Source organism: Hirundo rustica, chromosome 8 (genome assembly GCF_015227805.2).
Source record: "Hirundo rustica isolate bHirRus1 chromosome 8, bHirRus1.pri.v3, whole genome shotgun sequence".
NCBI classification, from domain to species: Eukaryota; Metazoa; Chordata; class Aves; order Passeriformes; family Hirundinidae; genus Hirundo; species Hirundo rustica.
In genome coordinates this window covers 28,670,734-28,689,122 of record NC_053457.1, presented here as the reverse complement: position 1 = coordinate 28,689,122, position 18,389 = coordinate 28,670,734, and the positions used below count along the sequence as shown (strand labels likewise).

The 18,389-nt window shown below is 35.9% G+C and overlaps 1 protein-coding gene across 8 annotated transcripts in view; it reads right to left on the bottom strand.

The window, feature by feature from the left end:
* Positions 1-18,389, bottom strand: part of ATRNL1 (attractin like 1) — a 432,362-nt gene that overhangs the window by 255,068 nt on the left and 158,905 nt on the right. For all 8 annotated transcript variants that reach the window (XM_040071146.2, XM_040071147.2, XM_040071148.2 and 5 more), the window contains exon 21: positions 18,022-18,074. In XM_040071146.2, the coding sequence (XP_039927080.1) occupies positions 18,022-18,074 (53 nt within the window). The remainder of the gene's footprint in view (positions 1-18,021; positions 18,075-18,389) is intronic.

The following is an 18,389-nucleotide window of genomic DNA, read 5'->3' as shown; positions in this document are numbered from 1 at the left end:
GAAAATAAAGGTTTATAAAATCATAGAATATTCTAAGTATGAAGGAACCCACAAAGGAGTTACATGAAAGTAATTACCATGACATTCAAAGGTGAGAAGTTCACTTTCTCTATTATTAGCCACCACAGTTGCCCTATTCAAATAAAAATAAGCTGCTCTACATGTCTTGGCTAACAAGTTTTGACCAGGTTTCTGCATGTTTATGAAGGCAAAAGATGAATAAATTTGAAATTAAAATGGCCCATTTATTTATGAATACTGCTCTACATTTCTATAGTTACCCAAATCTAATTAATAAATCTCACTCGCTCCGTTGTGCCATATCTTTGTGGTTAACAGATGACCATAGTATCTGAATATATTTAGAGGTAACAGGACATGAAAAGATGGCAAGTAAAGAACGACTCCTATTAAATGGATTAATAAACCCTTTAATAATCATGAGTACAAAGGCAAAAAGGTTAGGAATAAAGTATAGATATGCTCAATCTCCTGATCTGGTCAACTTGGAGCTCCTCAAAATACAGATGACTGCTTCAGTATGAATCTTTGCAAATTTATTGAAAAGGTGTGGTAGACCAGCACCACACCTTGCACTCCTACAGAAATTGTGGCTACAGCAAGGGCTACAAGATGCAAGAAGCAGCATTGACAAGCCTGGACAAGATATCACTGATTTGCTCATTAAGATATGGAAAATTACCACCTAAATATGGTCTTCTTCTAAGCCCAAATTGTGTCCTCTCAGAGATGCAGAGTATCAGCCAAAAAAACAGCAGTGGCATATAAATAATATACCATCATAAAATAACACTGAGAATAGACATAGGACATTTGTCTCCCAGTCATGAATGAACAGCTCTTCTGCATACAAGTTTAAAAATATTCGAAGTAATTAACTTCTAAAACAATACGACTGTTTTCCCCCCTGTGGTTTGTTGGTGGTGCTTGTTCTTGTTTTTTTAAATTTATGTCTTACTTGTTAAAAGCCAACAAAGCATGAACTGATTTTTCAAGGAATGCATGAAAAGTCCTTTCACTTATAAACTAAGTTAAAGTACGCATTTCCTCATAAACGTACAGTCCGTAACAAATCAGAAAATTAATTCTTACATACAATACATTTGACAGTAAATTGTGACAAACAGTAAGAGTTCGTTATGTGTAGAGCCTTTTGTACCCAAGATATCCCAAAGTTCTTTGTTGTGTTATTAATTACTATATTTTTGATACTTCATTAATAGCAGCAAACTTCAGCAGGAAATCTCACACATTATCTCCTCTGTAGCACTCAAAAGTCTTGAACAATACAGCTTCAAGAGCAGCTCTGAGAGCCAACACAAGAACTCGTCTTGGGATTCTTCAGCGTTGCCAAAGGATCTCTAAATTACACCACGACAGTCCTTCAAACTGAGGAGTGAGGATCTTCTCTAAGCTGCTCAGAAGCAGCACATTTCTCAGCACTAACACGAATTACAGTCTTTAATTCCACAGAAACCTGCCACAGGACAAATCACAAAATATCTCTACCTTGGCCACAGCCTGGGTGCTGTAAAGCAGAAGCACTTATCTCTTCAGAGACAACTCTAATTCAGGGAAGGCACCTAAGGTTTGCATGACTTGAATGAAGCAGACAGCAGTGCTTAAGTGCAGTTATGTGATTCAACAGCACAAATGAACTCGGGTGCAAATGACAGAACTGACACTGAGCAAACATTCCTTCCCATCTTTCTAAAGACTGCAGAATTTTGCTGAAGAAATTTCATAGGTTGAAGAAAGGTTCACAAAACTTCAAGGAAGATTTCTCTGGACCTATTCTTAAGGTTAAGATTCCAAATCTCTGAAAGTCTCTAACATTAGATTTTATTAGAATATAAATTAGTAGAATAAATTTAAGCAGAAATTACCAGGCAGTTACACAGTACATCACATTTCCCATTTCATAGTGCCATTCAAACTAGAAAGCTCAGCATCAAAAGCAGTACAAAAGTTAAACTAAAAGTCAGTTCTAAGACTATAACCGGTTCTGAATAGCTAAATGTATTGGTAGCCAAATATATAATAACTAAATGTTGAAATAGCTATTTAAAGTACATTCAGTATATCCTCTTGGTATATGTTGTTGTGTGTATTTACAACCAGGAATTTGGAGACGCTTAAGATTCTACTTCATGTGGGTTTGTTTCTACTTTAAACCTTTGTGAAGCCACCATAAGTAATCTTACCCTTTACATAAACAAATGAGACTCCTCCTGTTTCTGTTTCCCATGATTGACACAACAAATCTACTCAAGCAGGTGACTCAAGCAGCAGCTGGACAGAATTTAAAGAGCCACATTCTAGTCTACAATCTATAAATTCCCTGAGCTTATATGTCTAAGTTTCCATGGGAAAAGTTTGTGAGAACACAGAAACCTTTCCACAAACTCAGAGCCCACAGCTCACATCCTAGTTCCCCAACACACAATACAATATTTGGAGTCCACAGGCAGGGTATTTTTGAGCCAGGAACCAGCCCAGAACAATCTAATACCTGTTTCCAGACATTTTGTTTCACTTTATTGTAGAAATCATTGATTAAAATAGAAAAAAATTGTTGGGAGATAGGACCACAATACCCAATAGCATCCTGACATTGTCAATGGTCAAATATTACAAAGACTTATGGTTACTGAGTTTTTTTACATCTCTATTTTGATTTTTTCAAAACCCTTGACTGCTTTCACAGTCAAAAGGAGTCATTAAAATCAATTAAAAATGCCAGTAATGAGCATGTGTGAGAACATAACAATAATCAGGTGAAGAAAGATGTTTAATGAAATGAGTAAAATAAATTTCAAAGCAATTCTTTAACCCTAGTATTGCTGTTAATTTTCAAGAAACCTCTCTGTTTCATTAATAAAGGTCAGTGACTTTGATAAGGATAATATGGTTTAATATGAAAGTTTTGTACTCAATACTCAAACAGGAACAGACCAATTCCCATAATCAAACTTTTGTATTGGAAGAAAACTCTGATTTTTAAAATGAGAGAATAATCCCAAAAGAACAAAGGCCAGACAAAAGTTCTTCAGTATTTCTACAGAGCTTCTAAAACTCTGTGAGAATATATAATTACAGTGGTAATTACTTTCAAGAAAGGTAATTAAGTTGAATATGTTTAGTATAAATTAGTGATAAATTTATATATAAAAAGGGATGTTACAGGGGAGTATTAAGACTGTAAAATGAACCACTACAAATCAAGGGTGCCTGTAAATGATTTTTGGGTGAGTGCCCCCCTAATAGGCAGCTATTCAACACTTTGTTCCATGTTCAGTACTCAGTGTTGGGCCCATGCCTCATTTACTACATGCTACACAAGCCCTTTTCTAAAGATGGAATTAATTTCTAATGTGGCTTTCTATAGTATTCATCACCATAATTTTCTAAGTTCTTCACAAAAGTTAATGAATTTGTTACAACATTACTGAAGGTGAGAAGGCATTATGAGTGCCATTTTACAGGACAGGAAACGAAACAAAGAGACCAAGGACAAAACCATCTATTAAAAACAAGCAGCCAGTTTGAAATACCTGAGCTTTGATTCTTCGTAATACTTTTAATTATATAACACTACATATGAACATTGTTATTTGGCAGATCCTTCCACTGTTCATTGCAATTCTTTCCACTTTTACAGCAAAACAGGAAAGGAACACACATCCAACTTTCCATTACATTATCACTGATTTGTTCCCTACAAATTCATTCAGTGCATTGTGGAGTGAAAGTTCCTTGGGAACTGGTATACAGCAATAGTATTAAAAACTGTGCAATCATGCTCTAATAAAGAACCAAATAAAAAATTATTGTGACAGCAACTTTCATTCCTCCACCCTTCTGCACCCACTGCCTATGCAGCACATTTCAATAGAGGGGGTTTATTAAGTAATTTAAGAATCAGGCTGGAGTAAATTCTAGAGAATCACTCTACTTCTGAGCTATCTCTTGCCTTTGAACAATTCATTCCAAGAGAGCATCCCTGTTCACTGCATCTCTCAGCAAAAGAATGAACCTGGGTTCCCAAAATGGGAGCAAGAACATTCGTTAACTGGACACATCCATGACTTTTCTAACTTGGGTCACTCATTGGCCATTCTCCCATGATTCTTCTCATGCAGTTTCTTAACATGCATTTTTAAAACTGAACAAAATGGCAAAACAATTTCATATGTATACAGAATATCTCAGAAATGCCTATACATTTTAGCTCCAAAAGCTTAAGTTTAGCAAAAGGTCTAAGCCAAAAGTGCTGCAATGTATATCAGAGAGATTTACAAAGAGAGCGTGGAACTAGACCCACTCACCCACAACACAGTCTCTTTCTCAGCTACAACCTAATTATCCCATTTTATAAATATTAGGTGAGGATCACATGATCTTTATTCAATCAATGACTAAAGTGGGGGTTTTTTCATTTTTTTTCTGATCTCTAATAACTTCTATTTTATGAATAAACCCCTCAAAAATCCAGTGCTGCTCTATTTTTACTTCTTGAAATCACTTAAAGTTGCAAGAACCTCCATCATAATTGCAACTTCAGACTCGTCACAGTCTTCCCACACTTTTCTATGTAAGGATTTGTCTATTCATGCTGATTCTAAAAATTGTACTCTCACCTCTTCATTTACCAGGCACTTCGTCTCTCTCCTCCTCTTTCTAGTGATTGGTCTCTATTTCCAGCAAGACTTTGTTGAGAACAGAGCTATTCATATTCCTCTCAATCAGTACAAATGCTGCTTTTGAAACCAAGTACCACTATCAAATGCTATAAATCATATTCATTTGCGACCACATGAAATTCTCCTTGTATTACATCAAAGTTGGGGGTTACCACCAGACCTATTTTCAGTCAGGATAATTATTTTGAACTTTCAGAGCAGCTGCCTGATTCATTCCCCTGTCATCCGTATCTAGCAGTCATCCACTGCCTCATTGTCATTGTTATATTGAATATGTTGGTGTCTGACATTACTTGTCCATTGTGATAAAACAAAAAGTCATTTACTGTGAAGTCTTTACTAAAAACTTGCATTTTATTATACGTAATCAGAGCGCAATGAACTCCAAAATTCCCCAGCACTATTTATATGCCTTTTTCCATTTCAAGAAAAAGCATGCAAAAATGAATTTCACATAAGTTCAAAGTCTTTTAAAACATGCAGCAATAGCAAGTCATTGCTTATTTTACTGCACTTTAGAAAAATATACTGGGCTAAAACACCACAAAAAGACAGAGGGATTAGTGTCATAATCAGCAAATTTGATAACTAAGTTTTATTTTAAATAGAAATCTTTTGTCTTATGAAATTCTCAGCTGCAATTTGTTAAGGTCTAATACATCGTCAGTTTTGATCCTAAGGGAGGGCCAGAAAAATCTGACTGGTATTAGAATTTTATTCAGCTAAATTTTGCTAATTGTCTCAGCCCGCTCTCTATTGACTAAAACTTTCAGTGGATGGCAGAAATGCACCGTGTTCAGAAGGGTAACTCTTGCTTTTCTTTACTGTAAATAGAAAGATGTAGAAGGTTAATTAAGTCTGGACAGGTAAGTTTTACAAGGCTAGTGAGATGAGATGTACCTCACCATAACTTCCACAGAAGTAAAACCGCAGTAAACATGGTTAACATGGTAAACAAGGCTGCACTCGTGGCTGAGATCTAAAATCCGAGATACAGATAAAGTTACCTGGATCTTCTAAGCATGATGCTCCTAAAGTTTTTAAACCCCAGACAACCTCCAAATATTATTTTTCCTAGATACTTCATCGAACTCTTTACTGAAAATGCTGTAACAAATGATGGGTTTACTGTGAACAGGTGCAGACCCTTTTCCAGCTCTGCTCAAGAACATAAACAAATCGTGGAAAGCAATGGTTAGGGAATTAAGAGCAAAATATTATCAAAAGAGGCAGCAACAAAGAAAAGTGCACCAATCAGCAGGTATCTAAATGTCAGTTGTAGGAAAAGGCTTAGATGTCTCCAGCTATGGAACATTTCAGAACTCACAGCACAGTCTTGTCAGAAGTGTGTAATTACTTGACAGTAAGGAGTACTCAATAAATGTACTTTTGTTTTGTCACACTGGACAGTCTTTGTAAGCCCTTGACTTTGTAGTATTCATAAAGTGTTAGAAGAGTGGGAAGAAATACAAATAAAAAGCCAAGGAAAAAAAAATCATTGAAAATATTATGGAAAAAATTCAAATTTCTCTCTCCATGAATTTTTTTTTCATAGTGATCTAAATGCATCACCACCTTTGTAACACTCATATTAATATTACAACTCTAACATGAAGTATTTTTCAATATACCAGCATCAATACTCACTAACCTGATTCTAATTTACTGCTTTCATTATATAATCTCTACAGACTGAAGAGATCTCTGATCTGCTTGCTCTGACAAGAGAAGTGGCACATCTAAGAAACAACGTTAAATTATTGTTTAACTTCATGTATTATTGCCAAAGAGGGATGTTTCTTGTCTAGAAAAGTAGTAAATGAAAGCAGTCAGATCTTCATGTCATTTTAAGTCTTGCCCTCGTAATTTTCAGTTCATTTTATAATCCTTTAAAATCTACATTTCCTTTTAGAAATAATTTTTTGAAAAGCTTCAATTTGTACATGGATCAATGCTGAAAATACAGACATGTCAGGTACACAAAAGCAATTTTTAAATTGTTTATGGTTTTATACATCTGTATGCTCAAGTTTTGCTATAAACTGGGAACAGTCAGGTGTTAATCAAACAATAACTTCTACATCTTTATTAGCAGAGCTTTTATCCTGCTTCTCAAAGAACAAAACACAGATCTTAACAATTAAAGAAGCAACCTGTTGTTACTCAGGCCTTCCAAGGAGACAGAACACACACTTCATAGTTTGTCTATAAATACACACAGATTAATAGGTATTCCTGCAATACCCCAACATTTTCAAAATTCTCTTCCTTCCCTTTCCTCATTATTTAGTTAAACTTTGCTTAAGAAACCCTAAATCTACAACCCAAATGTCAGAACACACCCGATGTTGCTTGAATCTACATGACTTGTACAAATGCACAAAGTAACTTAAAGTTGGGATATTTCTACATTGTTGTATTCTATCCTGTTTCTCAAACCACGTCAAATTGTTAGTTCTGAAAAGTAAAATCTTTTTTAGGAAATAGATCCAGATCAGGAAAACTGCACGTCATACTGGACAGAAATTATTCATATACTTCACTGAGCAGTATCCTCTATTTTAAAGTCATAAATTTCAACAGGTGCTTGCACTGTAATAAATATAATATGCTACATCTCTATGCAGTAGAAACACTGTTGCATTACAAGTTTGAAAAGAAGAAGAACACAAGCACTTTTTTCTTTGAAACACCATTAGGTATTTATGGAGTAAAATCTGTTGATTTCAATAATAACATTCTCACTCAATAATAACATTGCTCATGCTAAGAACTGAGTGCCAACTCAGAAAAAAATATTGACAAAATATTAAAATTCCAAACACCCACAAATGAAATTACATATATGTAATATTACCTAATCCATTTTCCACAGCCCTTAAAACAGATAGGAGGAAATATCTCAACCCTAATATGGAATAAAATATAAAGTGAAAAACTCCAGAAAAAATGAACACTCCCCCACTTGCTACAATTTGATTTGCAGGACTGGCAGTCAGGTACATAAAATAATAAACAGTTGGGTTAAAATAAGCAAATTGAAATAATGGAGGAAGGGAAAATGGAGCCCCACAGGGTGTTTTCCTTAATCCCACTGCAGTCACTCATCCTTCAGAGGAGATTTATTCTTTGCCTCAGAGAGGAAACTTTGGCCACCTTGTCAGGGCTGACTCCTTTCTGAAAGTGACTTGGAAAACCCATTTCCACTAAAACAGCTGCCAGACGTTTAAAAAAAAAAAAAAAAAAAAAAAAAAAAATTCCTAGTGTAATTTTTTTTCTATAAACCAGGAACTAAATATGGCTGCGCTTACACTATTCGTGACTTTTTTTTTTTTTTTTTTTTTTTGCCCATGGAAAGAAATTACTGCAAAATGTGCAAATAGAATAAATATCTTCTTTAATTGGTTTGGTTGGTTTTTTTTCAAGATATTAGCTTAATACAGATCAATGGAGACATACCATTACTCATTGATAGATGTCAAGCACAAACTTTTTGACACAGACTCTCTGAGAACTGAATTAGCATGTAAAAAGGAACAGCAAACTGTAGCAAATACTGGCAGTCTGTTTGTTCTTGGTATTTGAAAAGCAGTGATTGTTCGTATCATCTACAACTGACCTTCACAGACCAGAGACTATGGTAGGCAATCCTTGCCAACAGACATGAAGTGGCACATTTGCATGATGGAGTCATGCACTGCCTTCCTTAGAATGTTTCCATTTTTCTCTTCCTACCATTTATTCTGTTGTTCATTCTATCAATGACCTCTCCATGTTCTCTTTCCTTTGCCACTCCCAGCATGAGGAAAGGCTCTAACGCTTTAAAATCTGTTTGGCCACATTTTCAAAAACACATACAGAAGCAGTACGAAAAAAAAATAATTATATGTATTAAAAAAAGTGATATAGTTGCCCTTTTAAGACTTTTCTTCCCACATTTTGCATAGCTTGTCATTTTTATAAAATTATTCTGATGGCCGTGGCATTTCCTTAAGGGGCTAACATAGTAAAACACATTTATTTCCCCATAACATAAAAAGACAAATCAAATACATATATATTACTTCTTTACCAGTGCATCTTCATACTTTTTGACAGATACATTTTTCAAGCTTCCCTTAATGTCTAGTTTGCTATTGTATCTATTTTGTAGTGTACACTGCTGCTTTTTGACCTCACACAGTTTGCTCTTCCATTGTGTGTCAGCATTGCCCTTTATATCAAGTTACTTCCAAATTACACTTTGCTGTCAATGAGTTATATTTCTGGAACACATTTTAAAATAATATTCACAATTTAAGCTAAGAAAAAGTGACAATAAATTAATAACAAGGACTCATAGGCTACTTTGCAATATGCTGAAATGGAGCTGAGTTATCGAGTCAGAAAGTTGAATTTGACAATGTTCACATTTAACCGAGTCTACATTTGCCTTAAGTTTATACAATCCAAGGTTTTATCATCCTCCTGAGATAGAAACGACCCCAAATTTACTTAAATGATCCTGCAATTACTCTGTAAGGGCTTCACAGCACTAATTCTAAAGCTGGAAACATCCCTGACTGCTCTCTGTACTTTCCAGACACATGCGCCAGGATTAGGTGCTTCAGGACCCACACCTGAACAGTGGAGCTCACACTACAGGACATTTGCATTAATGGAGGAGGTTCAGCCATCCTCCAGGGCTTCATGTTTGCCAGCAGAGAAAAAGACCCCAGCTGACATGGAATGATGCACTGGTTTGGCCAAGAACTCCCAAAGGAACCAACACAAAATCTCCCACGTATCACAAGCCACTCACTGAAGTCAGGGTATTTTTCCTTTTTCAACTGGTTCAAGATTTCACTAGAGATCTTCCCTTGAAGTCCCACCCATCAAAAATTCTCTTTTCCCTGGGAAGTCAGTATGGGAAGCAATGCAACTGCAAAAGCACCACAGGTGTTTTCCCTTGACTGGCAGTAGGCAAAGCCAAGGGACTCAGGGATCCTCTCCTACAGCATTTATTTCTTACTGCTCCAGTCCCAGGGAGCTCCAAGGACTCCCAGGTGTCTGAGGAATGACAACTCCTGTCCCCTGGGAAACGTTCAGAAATCACACACACAGAGCACTTTGAATACACAGCACAAGGATTCAGAAAGAATCCATCCCTACGAGCCCAAGCTCAATATATTGACAAAATCAAATGTGCATTTGTAGATACTTGCAGGGTTTCCTTCTCATTTAAAACACTGCTTCATGGCTATGAATCTACACTATACATGGGCTAAAGTCCCATACAAACCAAAGGATGTCTTCTGAATGAGGTCTCACTTGCTCTTGCTTCCTCAAGGTCTATAAATACTCATATTTTATACTAATAGCTATTTTACTGTAATACTATGTATTACATTGCAAGAAAAATATTATAAACATAATACAAAAAATAATTATGGCACCTGTGGAATAGTCTTCTGATTCAGACTTTTATCTGCATGCAATATAAGGTATGTTTTTTCTTCTTAGCAGTTAGAAAGTTAGTTCTGCCAGTGTTAGTTTGTCCTATTTCTTTGAGATAGGGTAGCATACCTAAATGAATAATCAATAAATTGACTTTTTCTGCTTTGACAAAAGTTATTAAATAACAACTCTAAAAGGATGCTAGTTGGTAAATTCACTAATATATAAGCAGAAGGTACCAGAGAAAGCAAATAAGCTTCATTTCAAAAATAACGTGTGGGTTTTTAAGCGAAGAAAATCTGCAATATTAGAAAAAAAAGTTAGTTTCAAAAATGAGAAATAAATGCATACATGGAAGAATTCTCCAACTCAAAGCAAAAACCAACCTGACTGGCAGCAAATCCGTTTCTTTAGCCTGCCCAACAAAGCTGCAAGCCAACCTAGCATTTGGCAAATGAGTACACAGAGCCTGGGGTGAGATCATAATACTTTATTAGGAGCTTCAGATTCTCGGTGTGGTTATTGTTTTAATTTTCTGGAAGGCGACAGTTGGTTTGTGCAGTTATTTCAGCTCAGGGCAAAGACGGTGTTTGTCTGTTGCTCTTTATAAATTCTGAGTTAGTAAGTTTGCTGAGGCTAATCTTTTCTCAAAGCATCCTAGAATTGTCAGATTTAAACTATAATCTGTTCCACTAGACTCTTTAAACACTAAGAAGATTTTATTTTAAATACAATTTATTGTATAAGCCCATATATTCAAAAGACAATGTCAGCCACTACTGTTACTATATTTATAAATAATATAGATTTCTTTCAGTCTGTATCAAAGTCAATCAGTGTTAGATATAATTGGCAAAACTCATTATTTTAAGTCAAGCATGACAGTTCTACAATTACAATATGTATTTAGTTTAAATTAATGTTGTCCCAAAAGGAAACATGAATTGTTCACATCAGGAGCAAAGCTGGTAGCTGCTGGTATACATCTCCCAACTCGGCTAAAGCAAACAGGTTTTCAAGAACCAAAATTTATTGTTTATGCCCTTTAAGTTTCAACATAATTTTTAAATATCTGGAAAATCCCTGCTAACAGTTTTACTTATAGTGGTACTTGCTATTTATCTTCTAAAACACTCTCCTTGGAATGTTCTTGAGTTTAGTTTTTCTCTCAGTATAGCAAGTCTGCCACCTAGTGTTTTATGGTACCTCCAGTACACGTTTTACTTGACAACTATTTTTTTACAATTTTATTGATAAAGGAGGTCATGTTCTGAGTCCCTGAATGCATCAGCATGCATGTTTTTAGTATTTAAAGAGATGTCTTTTCCTTTAATTCTCCTTTTTATTAAATTGTAACATTGGTAACACGATAAATGTTACTAAAAAATTGGCTTATATTACAACTTTGACTATGAATAAGCCCAGAAAAGAAAGAAAAAAATACATTCCAATAATAAGGAGAATATGCAGGACAAAGTATCAGACCATGTCAATAGGCCTAATAAGCCTAAACTGCATTTTGACAGCATAAATAAGGGTGTTTTATCTTATTCTGTTGCTCTGAGACAATACTGAGCTGAAAAAAATTCACTGGAAGTCATCATAAATTATATTAATTTAATAATTAAACCATCTTTCTAGTTACTACTACTGGGGAAGGGGAGGGAAAAAAAAAAAAAAAAAAAAAAAAAAAAAAGGAAGAAAAGTCAGGACTAACAAAGTCTTTAATCCAAAGACCAGATATGAAAAAAGTAATTAGGCTTTTTAATTTTTAGCAAGTAAGACCAATTTTAAATAAAGCAGATAAAAGAAATAAGTGCTTGAGGAGCTTTTTCAGGCGCCATAACTGCATAACAATATGGTTTAGAAGTTTTAAATTAAAATACAAATTTACTGTAAGAAATTGTATGGAGAATAGGTAAGGACTAGCACTTTTCTTTACTTTCCCTTCTTTGAAAACCTGGTGTGTCAGCAGTAGTGGGGCTAATACAGCTTCAGAACTGGACTAGAATCCTTATGAGGCTCTTCAGCCAGAAGCAAAATTTGCTTTTTTGTCCCCAGCTCCCTGCACAGACAGCAGATATTATCTTGAGAGTTTTTACTGAATGTACATTTCACAGTTTCTCACCAATTTTGCACATGAAAGTATCATTCTTCATCTTTGTGAGCTGCTGCCATACTGAAGGAATTGCTTATTGCTATCCTGTCTGTATTTAGACCAAGGAAAGAAGCAACAGTCTTATAAGGTATAATGATTTTACGGCAGAGAGTTTAGAATGGTAGAGCAAAGCCATAAACCAATTATTCAGGTCAATCCCAAAAAAAGTCATTGCAAAATGTTTAGTAGATCACAGATTTTTTTTTTTTCCTGTGGTTTACTTTAAGTAGAAAAAGAGCAGCTAATAAAATTTAACCATTAAGAATTTAAAAAAAAACCCAACAAAACACCTATGACTACTGTTTTCCTGCTAGTAATAAAGTTGGGGTATTTTATATATAAACTAAACTTTGCAATGTGTTCTCTGTCTTTCTGTTTCCTCACTACACATCCAGGAGACTGACTAGAAACTCAGAGGTGCCAGTGGAACGTGTGCACCTGACCTCCTAAAGCTTCTGCAGATGAGCCCAGCACATTCCCTCCTTGTGTGTTTCATCCCAGAACAACTGAGAGTGGCTGGTCAGTCACTGAATGGGAAGCCATCCACAAATGATATTCCATAAAACACTAAAGTAAGAGAAAAATTAGGAAGAGCTCCGGAAGGAAACACCTAGAAAATGGTTAAAATGAAATTTGTACATTCTGAAGGCCCTGTCTTTTTTAAAGGCTATAAATCCAACAAACACCTGGATCAGGGGCGTATGATCAATAAAAAGGTTTTAATTCCACAAAAAGCTGCAAGTCATTCAGTCCCTATCCAGTTTAATTGTCTTTGCAAATGACCCATCCCTCGTGACCTCTTAAGTTTTGGGGTCTCTAATCCTTCTCAAAGTCAGGTTCTAATCTCTAAAAGCAGGCCAGCTCTGCAGCATGGGAAACTCTATAGTGTTACACTGGATCTATAATGCATATAACATATATATATACATATAATGCAAAAGGCAAGCTTCACCTGATTTTTATTTGTGTTCACAGATAGTCACAGGCCCACAAAACCGTCTGTTCAGCCAAAAGATGAGCCCTAGATTAAATAAAATTGTTCATTTATTGCAACTTTATTACATTGTGACTACAGTCTGGCTGTGCATTGCTGAGGAAATTTGGAATGCCTGAAAGTTTCTCACTCCCAAGTGCGCTGCCCTGTAACTCACTATTGCTCCCTGCTTTAAAACAGCAACCAGTCTGCAGGAGCAAACGGAAAAGTTATTTGTTCCCTCTCTTCACTGTCAATGGTGGTAGCCAGAAATCATCCAAAAATGCTTCTTAATAATTCTTTTTTAAGGATAAAAGGGAATAAAAACCTAAGGTATGTAAATCCATGTGCATTTTTTTCAGCTTCACTGTCTTAGCAAGGAATTTTCTTAGTGGACGAATGGGCAAATCTTGAGTGCTCAGCTCATGAAAATTCTAACTATATGCAGGCAAACAATGTGATTTACACTCGCAGGACTGATTTGTTGTAAGCTTTTATGCTTCTGCATGTAGCAGTATTAGAATCAGTTGTACTTCTTGTTTGATATGCTGCATTGGAACTCAAAATAATGTACATAAGCCAGACATTTTGCAAAGTTCTTGACCTTAGAAATACGGTTATCTAAGAGAGGTTTATTGCGGAAAGAATCACATCCTTTCAAAACAAGTGATTGTTAGCAAGCCTAGAATTCAAACCTTACATTGTAACACATCACAAATTGTAAATTTAAACTTTCATCTTCTCTGGAACACTGGCTTAACCACTCCTCCATTTATGATTTAAATCCCTGTGTCTGTGTACAGCCCAAGTGAAGATCACAGAAGTGGCATTTGTCCCAGCGATTCCTCCCAATCTGTCTAAAACCATCTGGTTTTCCTGCGTGCTCCCTTGCACCCAGGAGCTCTGACTGGGACAGCAGTGTGCTCCTAATGCTGATGTGTGAAGAGCTAATGCAGCCATTTGGATGCACGCTCTGCTATCGACGTGTCGCTGCCATCCATCACGCTGGCCCAGACGCCGCGGAGCAAAACCAGCAGCCAATACAAATGCAGCACGACACGATGTTATATTTATGGTTTGTGTACATGCATAAGTCAGCTGCACAATCATCTCTGGCCTCTGCTCAGGATTCATTTATATGGATTGAATCGTATGGATATGAATTACATGGATCGCTCACGGCAAGACTGGCTCCCAACGGAAAGGCTTAGGGATACAGAGCCTCCCCACCAGAAATACAGAGACAATCCAGCAGCAGACCTGTCCTCAGCTAACAAGGATATTTACATGGGCAAACAAAACTGCAGCTTCTAAAATCACAAAGCTTTCTCTTGCATCAATACTGGTTTTACTTTGTTTAAGAAATCTTTCGTAAGGTCTCCTCTGCTATTCCTAAGCAATGGCACATCAAACACTTTAAGCTCAAGAAATTCCTTCCTCTCATGAAGTTCTAAGCTGCAAATTGTTGGATGTAAAGAGAGAATTCTCACTGTGTTTTTGTCCATTTGTGTACTCTTTCCCTGGCATTCATGTTCAGCCACTCCTGTTAACAAGGTGCTAGAAAAGATAGATCATCATGCAGCTGCTCACACATTCTTATACATCCAGTAATTTTCTAATTTCTGTATCTATAAGGCTTGTTCTCATTCTCTGGCTCTCAAAGAAGTTGTGCTTTTTCAATAACACAGTTCAGTCACAAAAATGATATTAAAATAATTTTTAAAAGCCATGTACAATGACTTTCACACAATCTGGATAATACACTACTGCATGCTCCACTACACATTTCTTACTCTATTTCTATTAAGTTTTCATAATTTAAAGCAGAAAAACTACTCTTGTCCAGTGCTGCCATGTTTGGAAATGCCACATGAGAATGAAATCTAATGCTTAACGCACTGTTCCTCTGATCTCCAGGATTTGATGGCTTTGCTGCTCTCTCTTGTTTATCCTTTTGGCATAGTAACTGTATTTATATTATTAAGTCCCTGCAATGTTTCAGTGTGTTACCTCCTATATAAATCTCATTCTTTTCAATCATGCCAGACCCATCCATAATCTTCCTGTGTTTTTATCTGTTCAGATCACTTCTTCAATCACAACACCACGTACAGCATCAAAAACGTGTTTATTCTCCTACATCACCACGAAAGGAAACAAATATTGAAGAGACTAAACCAACTCGTGCTCTCCCAGTGGCAAACTCTGCTCTTATTTACCCTCTTAACAGCCCACTGATGCCAATGCCAATGCCTGCACCAACACCAGACTGTTCCCCCTTCCTAGGCTTGAGGATGGCAGTGACAGGCAAGAGGGAGCAGAGGACTAGGCAAGAATTAAATCCTGAAGTTTTGCTTAGAAGAGCATTCCAACTTAGGGCAGTATTTACAGAAGTGGAAAAAAAGGCAAAATTTAAAGGCTTTAAACTGGTCATTTTGAAGATGGCTAAACTCAAGCACGTGACAAAAAGTTTTCCTGAGGAAGATCCTAACCATACAGCAAATTATTATCTGCGTTCACTGATTTTGATTCTAAGTAATAGAAACAGATGAGCCTAGAACTTTTATTTCTCACAATCTTGTGCTGCTCATAAATGCATACAATTTATTTTTCCCCCTCTTGAGCAATAATATTAATGTTTCGTAAAAAATACACTTCAAGGAAAAGTTAACTGACTTTTTAAGTGTCTAAAGAGAAAGTTTCTTAATGAGGAGTAAAATCAAGCACAGAAAAGATACCATCCAAATGCCTGTCTTGTACAAAACTGAAATGTGGTACGGCCACATTTTCGAATATAGACAAGAAATTGGAGCATCTCTCCATGATGTGTGTATATATATTTTTAATACATGATTTAGCAGGAAATGGACTGCGCTGATAAGAAACTGTCATTGAAATCTCAGTCACTTATCCACAAATTACTGATTATTTCCCATTATGATGCATCATCTGCCAAATACAAGAAATACAGAATTCCATTATTATTGGTAATAATGTCGTCTCCTATTACTACATGAAAATAACTCTGAGAATTGTTTATATGGGATGCTTTAAAAGGCTGGAAGTATTAAAAGAAAATTTATCATTTCAAAACAAGTTCTTTAAAATATTTTGAAATCTGACAGAAGACAAATAACAGTAGTGAGTTAAAGGTGAAGGGGCATCTTGAATATAGTACAATTTGTCTCCAACATGATTTATAGACCCAGCCTGAAACATGATCGCAAAAAAATAAGGTTTTTCATGGAGGTGCCTGAGGTCTACAAATCTCATTACTGTCATTTCTTTTCAATCTCTTAAATTTAATAACATTTATTTTTAAAGGACAAAACAAATGGTGACACGCATATCCAAAATAGCCTATATATAATTGTCTTCAAAGTATGAAATTTTCATGTACTCACTCTAAATCTAAAAAACTTATTTATTATATAGATACAAAAAAATATTCTTCTAAATACTGATATTTCTGTTTAAAAGTAAGGTGCTTTTCTAATGCAAAAAAATCAACAAATGGAATTGAATTTATTCATCAAGAGTATCTAAGACATAGTTTCAGGGAGTATTTTCAACTTGGTGTACAACATTTAAAATTTATGTTCCAGCTCAAAGTATTACATCCGAACTTATGTTTTCTGAGAGAAAAAAAAAAAAAATCAAAAAACCCACAGCAATGTTCTTTAATAGCTGGCAAGAGGAATAAATGTTTTAGGCCTAGAGATATGTCAACATCTGTAATATAGTATGTAATTTACTATTTTGCTCTGTAAAACATACCTTGCAGATGCAAACCATTTAAGGTACGAAAGACAGATTAGCAAAGAAAATAAACATTCCTTTATTAGGTAAATGATGCCTTAAAGAGACTCTAAAATAAAGCTTTTGTGTATGTTGTAAAATGAAATGCTAAGAAACAAGGCCAAAAATCAGAAGAGAGGTTATAAGTATGTTCAGACATCTGTCTTTACGGATAAATTCAAGTTTGAAGTAGGGATGATGTTAGAAACAACAGACAAATGGATCCAATTGTCTGATATGAAGCAGGTACGTGCAAAGTCACGGAAGTTAAAAAAGTGTTCTCCAACATCCCATCTGTTTTTATGATGATTAAAATTACTACTGAACTTGATATTGGAATAGTAAAATTGGCACAGCTCGCTAAGGGATTTATGCACATGGGTAATAAGCATGCTCATCCCTTCAGGCTGTAACTAAGACTATCAAAACTGCAATGCTTTGGAGTAAATTTGCCAGAGGCACCTCTTCTACAACATTAAGAACATGGAGACAACACACAGCCTCCTTTTATGATACTGTGGAGAGCAGCTGTGTCTCATGTCCCTGGGAGGCAGACTGGCTAAGCCACTCAGAAGGTCCCAGGGAGTAGTGCTGGTTGTACTATTTGCATTTCTCCACCAAAAATTCTGTCTTTAAAGCATTGACACAATTACTATTCCTTTCATTCATATAGGATGAGATACAGAGAATCACACCGTGGCTTGGTCAGTCCCTCTAAGCTAGATGTAAGGAATCAGCTTTTAGTAGACTTTGTGTCCTTGTGGGCAAAGTAAGAGAAGACCAGTGCGGCATTTTATTTTTCAGTCAAAATATCAATGTGCTCAGTCTTGGAAAATCTCCAGGAACTTACTTTGTTTTTCCAAGGAAATGAAATTATCATACAATACATAATCAACATTTCGGTATGTAGCATCAAAAATACAAGTACTCACAGTAGCATGTTCCCCTAAGTGGATTTCCAAGATACCTATTTTCAGAGTCACAGCTGCAGGAGGGAAAAAAAAGACAAAACCAAACATTCCCATTAAACACAGTACAGCTTTAATAAAAAGGCAGCTAGAGTATTTGTTCAAGTAGCATGAGTTTCAGTACTAGCAACACAAATACATGCAAATAAGAAGTATTTAATGTAGTTGTTAACGAGGGTGTGCTGCTTTCTGGAGGCACCTCTCTGTCATGTAAGAGACCCAGAGTGAGCAGGCTCTTGAGTAAAGAACTTCAGTCACGTGCCTGAAGTCAGTGCCTGCTGTAGGACTCAGGGGAGGAATTCTGGTTTTTCTGCACTTTAATGAGCAAAGGA